This window comes from Hemibagrus wyckioides, linkage group LG29 (genome assembly GCF_019097595.1).
Source record: "Hemibagrus wyckioides isolate EC202008001 linkage group LG29, SWU_Hwy_1.0, whole genome shotgun sequence".
Lineage (NCBI taxonomy): Eukaryota > Metazoa > Chordata > Actinopteri > Siluriformes > Bagridae > Hemibagrus > Hemibagrus wyckioides.
In genome coordinates this window covers 865,208-882,336 of record NC_080738.1, presented here as the reverse complement: position 1 = coordinate 882,336, position 17,129 = coordinate 865,208, and the positions used below count along the sequence as shown (strand labels likewise).

The 17,129-nt window shown below is 41.8% G+C and overlaps 1 protein-coding gene across 4 annotated transcripts in view; it reads right to left on the bottom strand.

The window, feature by feature from the left end:
• Positions 1-17,129, bottom strand: part of sclt1 (sodium channel and clathrin linker 1) — an 82,730-nt gene that overhangs the window by 38,362 nt on the left and 27,239 nt on the right. For all 4 annotated transcript variants that reach the window (XR_009204071.1, XM_058385065.1, XM_058385066.1 and 1 more), the window contains exons 4-6: positions 2,604-2,653; positions 2,407-2,479; positions 2,166-2,221 (exon numbers count right to left, since the gene is read on the bottom strand). Coding sequence is in view for 3 of the 4 variants with exons in the window: in XM_058385065.1 (XP_058241048.1) it covers positions 2,166-2,221; positions 2,407-2,479; positions 2,604-2,653 (179 nt within the window). In the remaining variant the exon portion in view is untranslated. The remainder of the gene's footprint in view (positions 1-2,165; positions 2,222-2,406; positions 2,480-2,603; positions 2,654-17,129) is intronic.

Here is a 17,129-nt window from a genome sequence, read left to right as displayed (position 1 = left end):
ATCTTGTAGTGACATTTCCTTTGGTTAGTTTGCCCCCTGCTCCTGCACCACATCCTCCTCCACTGGTGGGTTCAGATGCTCTGGGGACTACAATCTGGAACATCTCTGTCACCAGCTGGCTGAACTGGACGTTGACCTGACTGACCGCAGCGCTGCTAAATAGCCTCATTTATTATGTTTTATTAAACTACACTTTATTACCCTTCCCTGTGTGTGTATACATACACTATATTGCCAAAAGTATTCGCTCACCTGCCTTGACTCGCATATGAACTTAAGTGACATCCCATTCCTAATCCATAGGGTTCAATATGACGTCGGTCCACCCTTTGCAGCTATAACAGCTTCAACTCTTCTGGGAAGGCTGTCCACAAGGTTTAGGAGTGTGTTTATGGGAATTTTTGACCATTCTTCCAGAAGCGCATTTGTGAGGTCACACACTGATGTTGGACGAGAAGGTCTGGCTCTCAGTCTCCACTCTAATTCATCCTAAAGGTGTTCTATCGGGTTGAGGTCAGGACTCTGTGCAGGCCAGTCAAGTTCCTCCACACCAGACTCTGTCATCCATGTCTTTATGGACCTTGCTTTGTGCACTGGTGCACAGTCATGTTGGAAGAGGAAGGGGCCAGCTCCAAACTGTTCCCACAAAATTGGGAGCATGGAATTGTCCAAAATGTCTTGGTATGCTGAAGCATTCAGAGTTCCTTTCACTGGAACTAAGGGGCCAAGCCCAGCTCCTGAAAAACAACCCCACACCATAATCCCCCTCCACCAAACTTTACACTTGGCACAATGCAGTCAGACAAGTACCCGTTCTCTGGCAACCGCCAAACCCAGACTCGTCCATCAGATTGCCAGATGGAAAAGCGCGATTCGTCACTCCAGAGAAAGCGTCTCCACTGCTCTAGAGTCCAGTGGCGGCGTGCTTTACACCACTGCATCCGACGCTTTGCATTGCACTTGGTGATGTACAGCTTGGACGCAGCTGCTCGGCCATGGAAACCCATTCCATGAAGCTCTCTGCACACTGTTCTTGAGCTAATCTGAAGGTCACATGAAGTTTGGAGGTCTGTAGCGATCGACTCTGCAGAAAGTTGGCGACCTCTTCGCACTATGCGCCTCAGCATCCGCTGACCCCGCTCCGTCAGTTTACGTGGCCTACCACGTGGCTGAGTTGCTGTCGTTCCCAAACACTTCCACGTTCTTATAATACAGCTGACAGATGACTGTGGAATATTTAGGAGCGAGGAAATTTCACGACTGGATTTGTTGCACAGGTGGCATCCTATCACAGTTCCACGCTGGAATTCACTGAGCTCCTGAGAGCGACCCATTCTTTCACAAATGTTTGTAAAAACAGTCTGCATGCCTAGGTGCTTGATTTTATACACCTGTGGCCATGGAAGTGATTGGAACACCTGATTCTGATTATTTGGATGGGTGAGAGAATACTTTTGGCAATATAGTGTATGTGTGTGTGTGTGATACATACATACATACATACATACACATTATATATATATATATATATATATATATATATATATATATATATATATATATATATATATATATATATATATATATATATATATATATATATATGTGTGTGTATATATGTGTGTGTGTGCTCACCATTTTCATTCTCACAAAGAGCAGAGCTACAGTACAAAGCCTCAATGTAGTGTTTGTTTCATGATAGGGGTGTGTTGTTTAACAAGGTTAGTGTTTGTCTTCCTAACAAACACCACCCTCACCCTAAACAAACGCCACCCTCACCCTAAACAAACACCACCCTCACCCTAAACAAACACCCTCATCCTAAACAAACACCACCCTCACCCTAAACAAACACCACCCTCACCCTAACCAAACACCACCCTCACCCTAAACCCCACCCTCATCCTAAACAAACACCACCCTCACCCTAAACACCACCCTCATCCTAAACAAACCCCACCCTCACCCTAAACACCACCCTCATCCTAAACCAACACTGCCCTCACCCTAAACCAACACCACCCTCACCCTAAACAGGATGAGGGTGGTGTTTGTTGCTGTAGTCACTCTGCAGGTGTTTAAGGTGTGGGGAATTTAGCAGTTTTGTGTGTGGGAAAGTGCTGAAGTAGAGAGAAAGTCAGAGCTGTGGTCAGTGAGTGTGTTACCGTTCATTCTCACGCACCACCTGCTCCAGACTGGCCCTGACATCCACCATCTGCCTCTGTACACACACACACACAATATATAAATTACTGAAATAAATCAATGATTCTAGCAAAAAGAAAGTTTTTCCAACTCTAATAATACTTTAACATATTTAATTACTTGTAATGAATAAAAAAAGATAAAATAAGGAGTGAATGAGATTATTATTATTATTATTATTATTATTAAGGTGTTGTGTACCTGGTAGAGTTTTAGCTGTTTCTCCATCTGTTGCATGTGTCGATCATATTCCACTATCAGAGGAGCCATGATGCTGAAACACACACACACACACACACACTAAATCCAAGTCTGCTTAGATTAAAAGTACATGATTTATACATTACTGTAAGGTACACAATAATCCACTTCATAAGTGTGTGCGTGTGTGTTTTCACCCTTGGTCTGTGATCCACGGTGCTGAAGAATTACACTCTACATCTTCACCCTAAACACAACACACACATTACAGAGAATACATACACACACATATAACCTGAGACCACACAAACCCCCTCATATACAATACACACACACACAAACGCCCTCATATACAACACACACACACAGAACCCCTCATATACAACACACACAGACCCCCCATATACAATACACACACCTCCTCATATACAATACACACACCTCCTCATATACAATACACACACACACAGACCCCCCATATACAACACACACACACCCTCATATACAATACACACACCTCCTCATATACAATACACACACACACAGAAACGCCCTCATATACAATACACACACACAGACCCCCTCATATACAACACACACACACACACACACACACACACAGACCCCCCATATACAATACACACACACAGACCCCCTCATATACAACACACACACACACACACACACCCTCATATACAATACACACACACACCCTCATATACAATACACACACACACCCTCATATACAATACACACATCTCCTCATATACAATACACACACACACACACATCCTCATATACAACACACACACACACACACCTCCTCATATACAATACACACACACACACCTCCTCATATACAACACACACACACCTCCTCCTACACAATACACACACACCTCCTCCTACACAATACACACAGAGACACACACCTCATGTACAAAACGCACACAAAGTTCTTGGTCCAAAGATGCTAGTGTGGTTGTGATATGAGGAGGTGTGTGTGTGTGTGTATTATATATGAGGAGGTGTGTGTGTGTGTATTGTATATGAGGAGGTGTGTGTGTGTGTGTATTGTATATGAGGAGGTGTGTGTATTGTATATGAGGAGGTGTGTGTGTGTGTGTATTGTATATGAGGAGGTGTGTGTGTGTGTGTATTGTATATGAGGAGGTGTGTGTGTGTGTGTATTGTATATGAGGAGGTGTGTGTGTGTGTGTATTGTATATGAGGAGGTGTGTGTGTGTGTGTATTGTATATGAGGTGGTGTGTGTGTGTGTGTATTGTATATGAGGAGGTGTGTGTGTGTGTGTATTGTATATGAGGAGGTGTGTGTGTGTGTGTGTGTATTGTATATGAGGAGGTGTGTGTGTGTGTGTGTATTGTATATGAAGAGGTGTGTGTGTGTGTGTATTGTATATGAGGAGGTGTGTGTATTGTATATGAGGAGGTGTGTGTATTGTATATGAGGAGGTGTGTGTATTGTATATGAGGAGGTGTGTGTATTGTATATGAGGAGGTGTGTGTGTGTGTGTATTGTATATGAGGAGGTGTGTGTGTGTGTGTATTGTATATGAGGAGGTGTGTGTGTGTGTGTATTGTATATGAGGAGGTGTGTGTGTGTGTGTATTGTATATGAGGAGGTGTGTGTGTGTGTGTATTGTATATGAGGTGGTGTGTGTGTGTGTGTATTGTATATGAGGAGGTGTGTGTGTGTGTGTGTGTATTGTATATGAGGAGGTGTGTGTGTGTGTGTGTATTGTATATGAAGAGGTGTGTGTGTGTGTGTGTATTGTATATGAGGAGGTGTGTGTGTGTGTGTGTGTGTGTATTGTATATGAGGAGGTGTGTGTGTGTGTATTGTATATGAGGAGGTGTGTGTGTGTGTATTGTATATGAGGAGGTGTGTGTGTGTGTGTATTGTATATGAGGAGGTGTGTGTGTGTGTGTATTGTATATGAGGAGGTGTGTGTGTGTGTGTATTGTATATGAGGAGGTGTGTGTGTGTGTGTGTGTGTGTATTGTATATGAGGAGGTGTGTGTGTGTGTGTGTGTATTGTATATGAGGGTGTGTGTGTGTGTGTATTGTATATGAGGTGTGTGTGTATTGTATATGAGGTGGTGTGTGTGTGTGTGTATTGTATATGAGGGTGTGTGTGTGTGTGTGTATTGTATATGAGGAGGTGTGTGTGTGTGTATTGTATATGAGGTGGTGTGTGTGTATTGTATATGAAGAGGTGTGTGTGTGTGTGTATTGTATATGAGGAGGTGTGTGTGTGTATTGTATATGAGGAGGTGTGTGTGTGTGTATTGTATATGAGGAGGTGTGTGTGTGTGTATTGTATATGAGGAGGTGTGTGTGTGTGTATTGTATATGAGGAGGTGTGTGTGTGTGTGTGTATTGTATATGAGGAGGTGTGTGTGTGTATTGTATATGAGGTGTGTGTGTATTGTATATGAGGTGGTGTGTGTGTGTATTGTATATGAGGTGTGTGTGTATTGTATATGAGGTGGTGTGTGTGTGTATTGTATATGAGGGTGTGTGTGTGTGTATTGTATACGAGGTGGTGTGTGTGTGTGTGTGTATGTGTGTATTGTATATGAGGAGGTGTGTGTGTATTGTATATGAGGTGGTGTGTGTGTGTGTGTATTGTATATGAGGGTGTGTGTGTGTGTATTGTATATGAGGAGGTGTGTGTGTGTGTGTGTATTGTATATGAGGTGGTGTGTGTGTATTGTATATGAGGAGGTGTGTGTGTGTGTGTATTGTATATGAGGAGATGTGTGTGTGTGTATTGTATATGAGGAGGTGTGTGTGTGTATTGTATATGAGGAGGTGTGTGTGTGTGTATTGTATATGAGGAGGTGTGTGTGTGTGTATTGTATATGAGGAGGTGTGTGTGTGTGTGTATTGTATATGAGGAGGTGTGTGTGTGTGTGTATTGTATATGAGGAGGTGTGTGTGTGTGTATTGTATATGAGGTGGTGTGTGTGTGTGTGTATTGTATATGAGGAGGTGTGTGTGTGTGTATTGTATATGAGGAGGTGTGTGTGTGTGTGTGTGTGTGTGTATTGTATATGAGGAGGTGTGTGTGTGTGTATTGTATATGAGGAGGTGTGTGTGTGTGTATTGTATATGAGGAGGTGTGTGTGTGTGTGTATTGTATATGAGGTGGTGTGTGTATGTGTGTATTGTATATGAGGAGGTGTGTGTGTGTGTGTGTGTATTGTATATGAGGAGGTGTGTGTGTGTGTGTGTATTGTATATGAGGGTGTGTGTGTGTATTGTATATGAGGTGTGTGTGTATTGTATATGAGGTGGTGTGTGTGTGTGTGTGTGTGTATTGTATATGAGGAGGTGTGTGTGTGTGTGTGTGTGTGTATTGTATATGAGGAGGTGTGTGTGTGTGTGTGTATTGTATATGAGGAGGTGTGTGTGTGTGTGTGTGTATTGTATATGAGGAGGTGTGTGTGTGTATTGTATATGAGGTGTGTGTGTATTGTATATGAGGTGGTGTGTGTGTGTGTGTGTGTGTGTATTGTATATGAGGAGGTGTGTGTGTGTGTGTGTATTGTATATGAGGTGGTGTGTGTGTGTGTGTATTGTATATGAGGAGGTGTGTGTGTGTGTGTGTGTATTGTATATGAGGGTGTGTGTGTGTATTGTATATGAGGTGTGTGTGTATTGTATATGAGGTGGTGTGTGTGTGTGTGTGTGTGTGTATTGTATATGAGGAGGTGTGTGTGTGTGTGTGTATTGTATATGAGGAGATGTGTGTGTCTGTGTGTGTGTGTGTATTGTATATGAGGAGGTGTGTGTGTGTATTGTATATGAGGTGTGTGTGTATTGTATATGAGGTGGTGTGTGTGTGTGTGTGTGTGTGTATTGTATATGAGGAGGTGTGTGTGTGTGTGTGTATTGTATATGAGGTGGTGTGTGTGTGTGTGTATTGTATATGAGGAGGTGTGTGTGTGTGTGTGTGTATTGTATATGAGGGTGTGTGTGTGTATTGTATATGAGGTGTGTGTGTATTGTATATGAGGTGGTGTGTGTGTGTGTGTGTGTGTGTATTGTATATGAGGAGGTGTGTGTGTGTGTGTGTATTGTATATGAGGTGGTGTGTGTGTGTGTGTGTGTGTGTATTGTATATGAGGAGGTGTGTGTGTGTGTGTGTATTGTATATGAGGTGGTGTGTGTGTGTGTGTATTGTATATGAGGAGGTGTGTGTGTGTGTGTGTGTATTGTATATGAGGGTGTGTGTGTGTATTGTATATGAGGTGTGTGTGTATTGTATATGAGGTGGTGTGTGTGTGTAATGTATATGAGGAGGTGTGTGTGTATTGTATATGAGGTGGTGTGTGTGTGTGTATTGTATATGAGGGTGTGTGTGTGTGTGTATTGTATATGAGGAGGTGTGTGTGTGTGTATTGTATATGAGGTGGTGTGTGTGTATTGTATATGAGGAGGTGTGTGTGTGTATTGTATATGAGGAGGTGTGTGTGTGTGTATTGTATATGAGGAGGTGTGTGTGTGTGTATTGTATATGAGGAGGTGTGTGTGTATTGTATATGAGGTGGTGTGTGTGTGTGTGTATTGTATATGAGGAGGTGTGTGTGTATTGTATATGAGGTGGTGTGTGTGTGTATTGTATATGAGGAGGTGTGTGTGTGTGTATTGTATATGAGGAGGTGTGTGTGTGTATTGTATATGAAGAGGTGTGTGTGTGTGTGTATTGTATATGAGGTGGTGTGTGTGTGTGTGTGTATTGTATATGAGGAGGTGTGTGTGTGTATTGTATATGAGGAGGTGTGTGTGTGTGTGTATTGTATATGAGGTGGTGTGTGTGTGTATTGTATATGAGGAGGTGTGTGTGTGTGTGTATTGTATATGAGGTGGTGTGTGTGTGTGTGTGTATTGTATATGAGGTGGTGTGTGTGTGTGTGTGTGTATTGTATATGAGGTGGTGTGTGTGTGTGTGTATCGTATATGAGGAGGTGTGTGTGTATTGTATATGAGGTGGTGTGTGTGTGTGTGTGTATTGTATATGAGGGTGTGTGTGTGTGTGTATTGTACATGAGGAGGTGTGTGTGTGTGTGTATTGTATATGAGGTGGTGTGTGTGTATTGTATATGAGGGTGTGTGTGTGTGTATTGTATACGAGGTGGTGTGTGTGTGTATGTGTGTATTGTATACGAGGTGGTGTGTGTGTGTATGTGTGTATTGTATACGAGGTGGTGTGTGTGTGTGTGTGTGTATTGTATACGAGGTGGTGTGTGTGTGTATTGTATATGAGGAGGTGTGTGTGTGTATTGTATATGAGGTGGTGTGTGTGTGTGTGTGTGTATTGTATATGAGGGTGTGTGTGTGTGTGTGTGTATTGTATATGAGGTGGTGTGTGTGTATTGTATATGAGGGTGTGTGTGTGTGTATTGTATACGAGGTGGTGTGTGTGTGTGTGTGTGTATTGTATATGAGGAGGTGTGTGTGTATTGTATATGAGGTGGTGTGTGTGTGTGTGTGTGTGTGTATTGTATATGAGGAGGTGTGTGTGTGTATTGTATATGAGGAGGTGTGTGTGTGTGTGTGTATTGTATATGAGGTGGTGTGTGTGTATTGTATATGAGGGTGTGTGTGTGTGTATTGTATACGAGGTGGTGTGTGTGTGTGTGTGTGTATTGTATATGAGGGTGTGTGTGTGTGTATTGTATACGAGGTGGTGTGTGTGTGTGTGTGTGTATTGTATATGAGGTGGTGTGTGTGTGTGTGTGTATTGTATATGAGGGTGTGTGTGTGTGTGTGTATTGTACATGAGGAGGTGTGTGTGTGTGTGTATTGTATATGAGGTGGTGTGTGTGTATTGTATATGAGGGTGTGTGTGTGTGTATTGTATACGAGGTGGTGTGTGTGTGTGTGTGTGTGTGTATTGTATATGAGGAGGTGTGTGTGTATTGTATATGAGGTGGTGTGTGTGTGTGTGTGTGTATTGTATATGAGGAGGTGTGTGTGTGTATTGTATATGAGGTGGTGTGTGTGTGTGTGTATTGTATATGAGGGTGTGTGTGTGTGTATTGTATATGAGGAGGTGTGTGTGTGTGTGTATTGTATATGAGGAGGTGTGTGTGTGTGTGTGTATTGTATATGAGGTGGTGTGTGTGTGTGTGTGTATTGTATATGAGGTGGTGTGTGTGTATTGTATATGAGGGTGTGTGTGTGTGTATTGTATATGAGGAGGTGTGTGTGTGTGTGTGTGTATTGTATATGAGGTGGTGTGTGTGTGTGTGTATTGTATATGAGGGTGTGTGTGTGTGTGTATTGTATATGAGGGTGTGTGTGTGTGTATTGTATATGAGGTGTGTGTGTATTGTATATGAGGTGGTGTGTGTGTGTATGTGTGTATTGTATATGAGGGTGTGTGTGTGTGTGTATTGTATATGAGGAGGTGTGTGTGTGTGTATTGTATATGAGGTGGTGTGTGTGTATTGTATATGAAGAGGTGTGTGTGTGTGTGTATTGTATATGAGGAGGTGTGTGTGTGTATTGTATATGAGGTGGTGTGTGTGTGTGTGTATGTGTATATGTGTGTGTGTATGTGTATATGAGGTGTGTGTGTATTGTATATGAGGTGGTGTGTGTGTGTATTGTATATGAGGTGTGTGTGTATTGTATATGAGGTGGTGTGTGTGTGTATTGTATATGAGGGTGTGTGTGTGTGTGTATTGTATATGAGGTGTGTGTGTATTGTATATGAGGTGGTGTGTGTGTATTGTATATGAGGAGGTGTGTGTGTGTATTGTATATGAGGTGGTGTGTGTGTGTGTGTATGTGTGTATTGTATATGAGGAGATGTGTGTGTATTGTATATGTGCTGGTGTGTGTGTGTGTGTATTGTATATGAGGTGGTGTGTGTGTGTGTGTATTGTATATGAGGGTGTGTGTGTGTGTATTGTATATGAGGAGGTGTGTGTGTGTGTGTATTGTATATGAGGAGGTGTGTGTGTATTGTATATGAGGTGGTGTGTGTGTGTGTGTATTGTATATGAGGTGGTGTGTGTGTATTGTATATGAGGAGGTGTGTGTGTATTGTATATGAGGTGGTGTGTGTGTGTGTGTATTGTATATGAGGTGGTGTGTGTGTATTGTATATGAGGAGGTGTGTGTGTGTGTGTATTGTATATGAGGAGGTGTGTGTGTGTATTGTATATGAGGAGGTGTGTGTGTGTGTATTGTATGAGGAGGTGTGTGTGTGTGTGTATTGTATATGAGGAGGTGTGTGTGTGTATTGTATATGAGGAGGTGTGTGTGTGTGTGTATTGTATATGAGGAGGTGTGTGTGTGTGTGTGTATTGTATATGAGGGTGTGTGTGTGTGTGTATTGTATATGAGGAGGTGTGTGTGTGTATTGTATATGAGGAGGTGTGTGTGTGTGTGTATTGTATATGAGGAGGTGTGTGTGTGTGTGTGTATTGTATATGAGGGTGTGTGTGTGTATTGTATATGAGGGTGTGTGTGTGTATTGTATATGAGGGCGTTTGTGTGTGTGTGTGTGTTGTATATGAGGGTGTGTGTGTGTATTGTATATGAGGAGGTGTGTGTGTATGTATTGTATATGAAGAGGTGTGTGTGTGTATTGTATATGAGGAGGTGTGTGTGTGTGTGTATTGTATATGAGGAGGTGTGTGTGTGTATTGTATATGAGGAGGTGTGTGTGTGTGTATTGTATATGAGGTGGTGTGTGTGTGTGTGTATTGTATATGAGGAGGTGTGTGTGTGTGTATTGTATATGAGGTGGTGTGTGTGTGTGTGTATTGTATATGAGGAGGTGTGTGTGTGTGTGTATTGTATATGAGGAGGTGTGTGTGTGTGTATTGTATATGAGGAGGTGTGTGTGTGTGTATTGTATATGAGGTGGTGTGTGTGTGTGTGTATTGTATATGAGGAGGTGTGTGTGTGTATTGTATATGAGGAGGTGTGTGTGTGTGTATTGTATATGAGGTGGTGTGTGTGTGTGTGTATTGTATATGAGGAGGTGTGTGTGTGTGTATTGTATATGAGGAGGTGTGTGTGTGTGTGTGTGTATTGTATATGAGGAGATGTGTGTGTATTGTATATGAGGTGGTGTGTGTGTGTGTGTGTGTGTATTGTATATGAGGTGGTGTGTGTGTGTGTGTGTGTATTGTATATGAGATGTGTGTGTATTGTATATGAGGTGGTGTGTGTGTGTGTGTATTGTATATGAGGTGGTGTGTGTGTGTGTGTGTGTATTGTATATGAGATGTGTGTGTATTGTATATGAGGTGGTGTGTGTGTGTGTGTGTGTATTGTATATGAGGGTGTGTGTGTGTGTATTGTATATGAGGTGTGTGTGTATTGTATATGAGGTGGTGTGTGTGTGTATGTGTGTATTGTATATGAGGAGATGTGTGTGTGTGTATTGTATATGAGGAGGTGTGTGTGTGTATTGTATATGAAGAGGTGTGTGTGTGTGTGTATTGTATATGAGGTGGTGTGTGTGTGTGTGTGTGTATTGTATATGAGGAGGTGTGTGTGTGTGTGTATTGTATATGAGGTGGTGTGTGTGTGTGTGTGTATTGTATATGAGGTGGTGTGTGTGTGTGTGTGTGTATTGTATATGAGGTGGTGTGTGTGTGTGTGTATCGTATATGAGGAGGTGTGTGTGTATTGTATATGAGGTGGTGTGTGTGTGTGTGTGTATTGTATATGAGGGTGTGTGTGTGTGTATTGTACATGAGGAGGTGTGTGTGTGTGTGTATTGTATATGAGGTGGTGTGTGTGTATTGTATATGAGGGTGTGTGTGTGTGTATTGTATACGAGGTGGTGTGTGTGTGTATGTGTGTATTGTATATGAGGAGGTGTGTGTGTGTATTGTATATGAGGTGGTGTGTGTGTGTGTGTATTGTATATGAGGGTGTGTGTGTGTGTTTGTGTATTGTATATGAGGTGGTGTGTGTGTATTGTATATGAGGTGGTGTGTGTGTATTGTATATGAGGGTGTGTGTGTGTGTATTGTATACGAGGTGGTGTGTGTGTGTGTGTGTGTGTATTGTATATGAGGAGGTGTGTGTGTATTGTATATGAGGTGGTGTGTGTGTGTGTGTATTGTATATGAGGTGTGTGTGTATTGTATATGAGGTGGTGTGTGTGTGTGTGTGTGTATTGTATATGAGGAGGTGTGTGTGTGTATTGTATATGAGGTGGTGTGTGTGTGTGTGTATTGTATATGAGGGTGTGTGTGTGTGTATTGTATATGAGGAGGTGTGTGTGTGTGTGTGTATTGTATATGAGGTGGTGTGTGTGTATTGTATATGAGGGTGTGTGTGTGTGTATTGTATACGAGGTGGTGTGTGTGTGTGTGTGTGTATTGTATATGAGGGTGTGTGTGTGTGTATTGTATACGAGGTGGTGTGTGTGTGTGTGTGTGTATTGTGTATGAGGTGGTGTGTGTGTGTGTATTGTATATGAGGGGGTGTGTGTGTGTGTGTGTGTATTGTACATGAGGAGGTGTGTGTGTGTGTGTATTGTATATGAGGTGGTGTGTGTGTATTGTATATGAGGGTGTGTGTGTGTGTATTGTATACGAGGTGGTGTGTGTGTGTGTGTGTGTATTGTATATGAGGAGGTGTGTGTGTATTGTATATGAGGTGGTGTGTGTGTGTGTGTATTGTATATGAGGTGTGTGTGTATTGTATATGAGGTGGTGTGTGTGTGTGTGTGTGTATTGTATATGAGGAGGTGTGTGTGTGTATTGTATATGAGGTGGTGTGTGTGTGTGTGTATTGTATATGAGGGTGTGTGTGTGTGTATTGTATATGAGGAGGTGTGTGTGTGTGTGTATTGTATATGAGGAGGTGTGTGTGTGTGTGTGTATTGTATATGAGGTGGTGTGTGTGTATTGTATATGAGGGTGTGTGTGTGTGTATTGTATATGAGGAGGTGTGTGTGTGTGTGTATTGTATATGAGGAGGTGTGTGTGTGTGTGTGTGTATTGTATATGAGGTGGTGTGTGTGTGTGTGTATTGTATATGAGGGTGTGTGTGTGTGTGTATTGTATATGAGGGTGTGTGTGTGTGTATTGTATATGAGGTGTGTGTGTATTGTATATGAGGTGGTGTGTGTGTGTATGTGTGTATTGTATATGAGGGTGTGTGTGTGTGTGTATTGTATATGAAGAGGTGTGTGTGTGTGTGTATTGTATATGAGGAGGTGTGTGTGTGTATTGTATATGAGGAGGTGTGTGTGTGTGTGTGTATTGTATATGAGGAGGTGTGTGTGTGTATTGTATATGAGGTGTGTGTGTATGTGTGTGTATTGTATATGAGGAGGTGTGTGTGTGTATTGTATATGAGGTGTGTGTGTATTGTATATGAGGTGGTGTGTGTGTGTATTGTATATGAGGTGGTGTGTGTGTGTATTGTATATGAGGTGGTGTGTGTGTGTATTGTATATGAGGGTGTGTGTGTGTGTGTATTGTATATGAGGTGTGTGTGTATTGTATATGAGGTGGTGTGTGTGTATTGTATATGAGGAGGTGTGTGTGTGTATTGTATATGAGGTGTGTGTGTATTGTATATGAGGTGGTGTGTGTGTGTGTGTATGTGTGTATTGTATATGAGGAGGTGCGTGTGTATTGTATATGAGGTGGTGTGTGTGTGTGTGTATTGTATATGAGGTGGTGTGTGTGTGTGTGTATTGTATATGAGGGTGTGTGTGTGTGTATTGTATATGAGGAGGTGTGTGTGTGTGTGTATTGTATATGAGGAGGTGTGTGTGTATTGTATATGAGGTGGTGTGTGTGTGTGTGTATTGTATATGAGGTGGTGTGTGTGTATTGTATATGAGGAGGTGTGTGTGTATTGTATATGAGGTGGTGTGTGTGTGTGTGTGTATTGTATATGAGGTGGTGTGTGTGTATTGTATATGAGGAGGTGTGTGTGTGTGTGTATTGTATATGAGGAGGTGTGTGTGTGTATTGTATATGAGGAGGTGTGTGTGTGTGTATTGTATGAGAGGTGTGTGTGTGTGTGTATTGTATATGAGGAGTGTGTGTGTGTATTGTATATGAGGAGGTGTGTGTGTGTATTGTATATGAGGAGGTGTGTGTGTGTGTGTATTGTATATGAGGAGGTGTGTGTGTGTGTGTGTATTGTATATGAGGGTGTGTGTGTGTGTGTATTGTATATGAGGAGGTGTGTGTGTGTATTGTATATGAGGAGGTGTGTGTGTGTGTGTATTGTATATGAGGAGGTGTGTGTGTGTATTGTATATGAGGGTGTGTGTGTGTGTGTATTGTATATGAGGAGGTGTGTGTGTGTGTATTGTATATGAGGAGGTGTGTGTGTGTGTGTGTATTGTATATGAGGGTGTGTGTGTGTGTGTATTGTATATGAGGAGGTGTGTGTGTGTGTATTGTATATGAAGAGGTGTGTGTGTGTATTGTATATGAGGAGGTGTGTGTGTGTATTGTATATGAGGAGGTGTGTGTGTGTGTGTATTGTATATGAGGAGGTGTGTGTGTGTATTGTATATGAGGAGGTGTGTGTGTGTGTATTGTATATGAGGTGGTGTGTGTGTGTGTGTATTGTATATGAGGAGGTGTGTGTGTGTGTATTGTATATGAGGAGGTGTGTGTGTGTGTGTATTGTATATGGGGAGGTGTGTGTGTGTGTGTATTGTATATGAGGAGGTGTGTGTGTGTGTGTATTGTATATGAGGAGGTGTGTGTGTGTGTATTGTATATGAGGAGGTGTGTGTGTGTGTATTGTATATGAGGTGGTGTGTGTGTGTGTGTATTGTATATGAGGAGGTGTGTGTGTGTATTGTATATGAGGAGGTGTGTGTGTGTGTATTGTATATGAGGTGGTGTGTGTGTGTGTGTATTGTATATGAGGGTGTGTGTGTGTGTATTGTATATGAGGTGGTGTGTGTGTGTGTGTGTGTATTGTATATGAGGAGGTGTGTGTGTGTGTATTGTATATGAGGAGGTGTGTGTGTGTGTGTGTGTGTATTGTATATGAGGAGGTGTGTGTGTGTGTGTGTATTGTATATGAGGGTGTGTGTGTGTGTATTGTATATGAGGTGTGTGTGTATTGTATATGAGATGGTGTGTGTGTGTATTGTATATGAAGAGGTGTGTGTGTGTGTGTGCATTGTATATGAGGAGGTGTGTGTGTGTGTGTGTATTGTATATGAGGAGGTGTGTGTGTGTGTGTATTGTATATGAGGGTGTGTGTGTGTGTATTGTATATGAGGTGTGTGTGTATTGTATATGAGGTGGTGTGTGTGTGTGTGTGTGTGTGTGTGTATCGTATATGAGGAGGTGTGTGTATTGTATATGAGGTGGTGTGTGTGTGTGTGTGTGTGTATTGTATATGAGGAGGTGTGTGTGTGTATTGTATATGAGGAGGTGTGTGTGTGTGTATTGTATATGAGGAGGTGTGTGTGTGTTGTATATGAGGGCGTTTGTGTGTGTGTGTATTGTATATGAGGAGGTGTGTGTGTATTGTATATGAGGGTGTGTGTGTGTATTGTATATGAGGGTGTGTGTGTGTATTGTATATGAGGGCGTTTGTGTGTGTGTGTGTATTGTATATGAGGGTGTGTGTGTGTATTGTATATGAGGGTGTGTGTGTGTGTATTGTATATGAGGGTGTGTGTGTGTGTATTGTATATGAGGGTGTGTGTGTGTGTATTGTATATGAGGTGTGTGTGTATTGTATTGTATATGAGGTGTGTGTGTATTGTATATGAGGTGGTGTGTGTGTGTGTGTGTGTGTGTGTATCCTATATGAGGAGGTGTGTGTGTATTGTATATGAGGTGGTGTGTGTGTGTGTGTGTGTATTGTATATGAGGAGGTGTGTGTGTGTGTGTATTGTATATGAGGAGGTGTGTGTGTGTGTATTGTATATGAGGAGGTGTGTGTGTATTGTATATGAGGTGGTGTGTGTGTGTGTGTGTGTATTGTATATGAGGAGATGTGTGTGTATTGTATATGAGGTGGTGTGTGTGTGTGTGTGTGTATTGTATATGAGGAGGTGTGTGTGTGTATTGTATATGAGGTGGTGTGTGTGTGTGTATTGTATATGAGGTGGTGTGTGTGTGTGTGTATTGTATATGAGGGTGTGTGTGTGTGTATTGTATATGAGGAGGTGTGTGTGTGTGTGTATTGTATATGAGGAGGTGTGTGTGTGTGTGTATTGTATATGAGGGTGTGTGTGTGTGTATTGTATATGAGGAGGTGTGTGTGTGTGTATTGTATATGAGGAGGTGTGTGTGTGTGTATTGTATATGAGGGTGTGTGTGTGTGTATTGTATATGAGGTGTGTGTGTATTGTATATGAGGTGGTGTGTGTGTGTGTGTGTGTGTGTGTATCGTATATGAGGAGGTGTGTGTGTATTGTATATGAGGTGGTGTGTGTGTGTGTGTGTGTGTGTATTGTATATGAGGAGGTGTGTGTGTGTGTATTGTATATGAGGAGGTGTGTGTGTATTGTATATGAGGTGGTGTGTGTGTGTGTGTGTGTATTGTATATGAGGAGATGTGTGTGTATTATATATGAGGTGGTGTGTGTGTGTGTGTGTGTATTGTATATGAGGAGGTGTGTGTGTGTATTGTATATGAGGTGGTGGTGTGTGTGTGTATTGTATATGAGGTGGTGTGGTGGTGTGTGTGTTGTATATGAGGGTGTGTGGGTGTGTATTGTATATGAGGTGGTGTGTGTGTGTGTGTGTGTATTGTATATGAGGAGATGTGTGTGTATTATATATGAGGTGGTGTGTGTGTGTGTGTGTGTATTGTATATGAGGAGGTGTGTGTGTGTATTGTATATGAGGTGGTGTGTGTGTGTGTATTGTATATGAGGTGGTGTGTGTGTGTGTGTATTGTATATGAGGGTGTGTGTGTGTGTGTATTGTATATGAGGAGGTGTGTGTGTGTGTGTATTGTATATGAGGGTGTGTGTGTGTGTATTGTATATGAGGTGTGTGTGTATTGTATATGAGGTGGTGTGTGTGTGTGTATTGTATATGAGGAGGTGTGTGTGTGTATTGTATATGAAGAGGTGTGTGTGTGTGTGTGTATTGTATATGAGGGTGTGTGTGTGTGTATTGTATATGAGGTGGTGTGTGTGTGTGTGTGTATTGTATATGAGGAGGTGTGTGTGTGTGTGTATTGTATATGAGGAGGTGTGTGTGTGTATTGTATATGAGGTGGTGTGTGTGTGTGTGTGTATTGTATATGAGGTGGTGTGTGTGTGTGTGTATTGTATATGAGGTGGTGTGTGTGTGTGTGTATTGTATATGAGGTGGTGTGTGTGTGTGTGTATTGTATATGAGGTGGTGTGTGTGTATTGTATATGAGGTGGTGTGTGTGTATTGTATATGAGGTGGTGTGTGTGTGTGTGTGTGTATTGTATATGAGGAGGTGTGTGTGTATTGTATATGAGGTGGTGTGTGTGTGTATGTGTGTATTGTATATGAGGAGGTGTGTGTGTATTGTATATGAGGTGGTGTGTGTGTGTGTGTATTGTATATGAGGGTGTGTGTGTGTGTATTGTATATGAGGAGGTGTGTGTGTGTGTGTATTGTATATGAGGAGGTGTGTGTGTGTATTGTATATGAGGTGGTGTGTGTGTGTGTGTGTGTATTGTATATGAGGAGGTGTGTGTGTGTATTGTATATGAGGTGGTGTGTGTGTGTATGTGTGT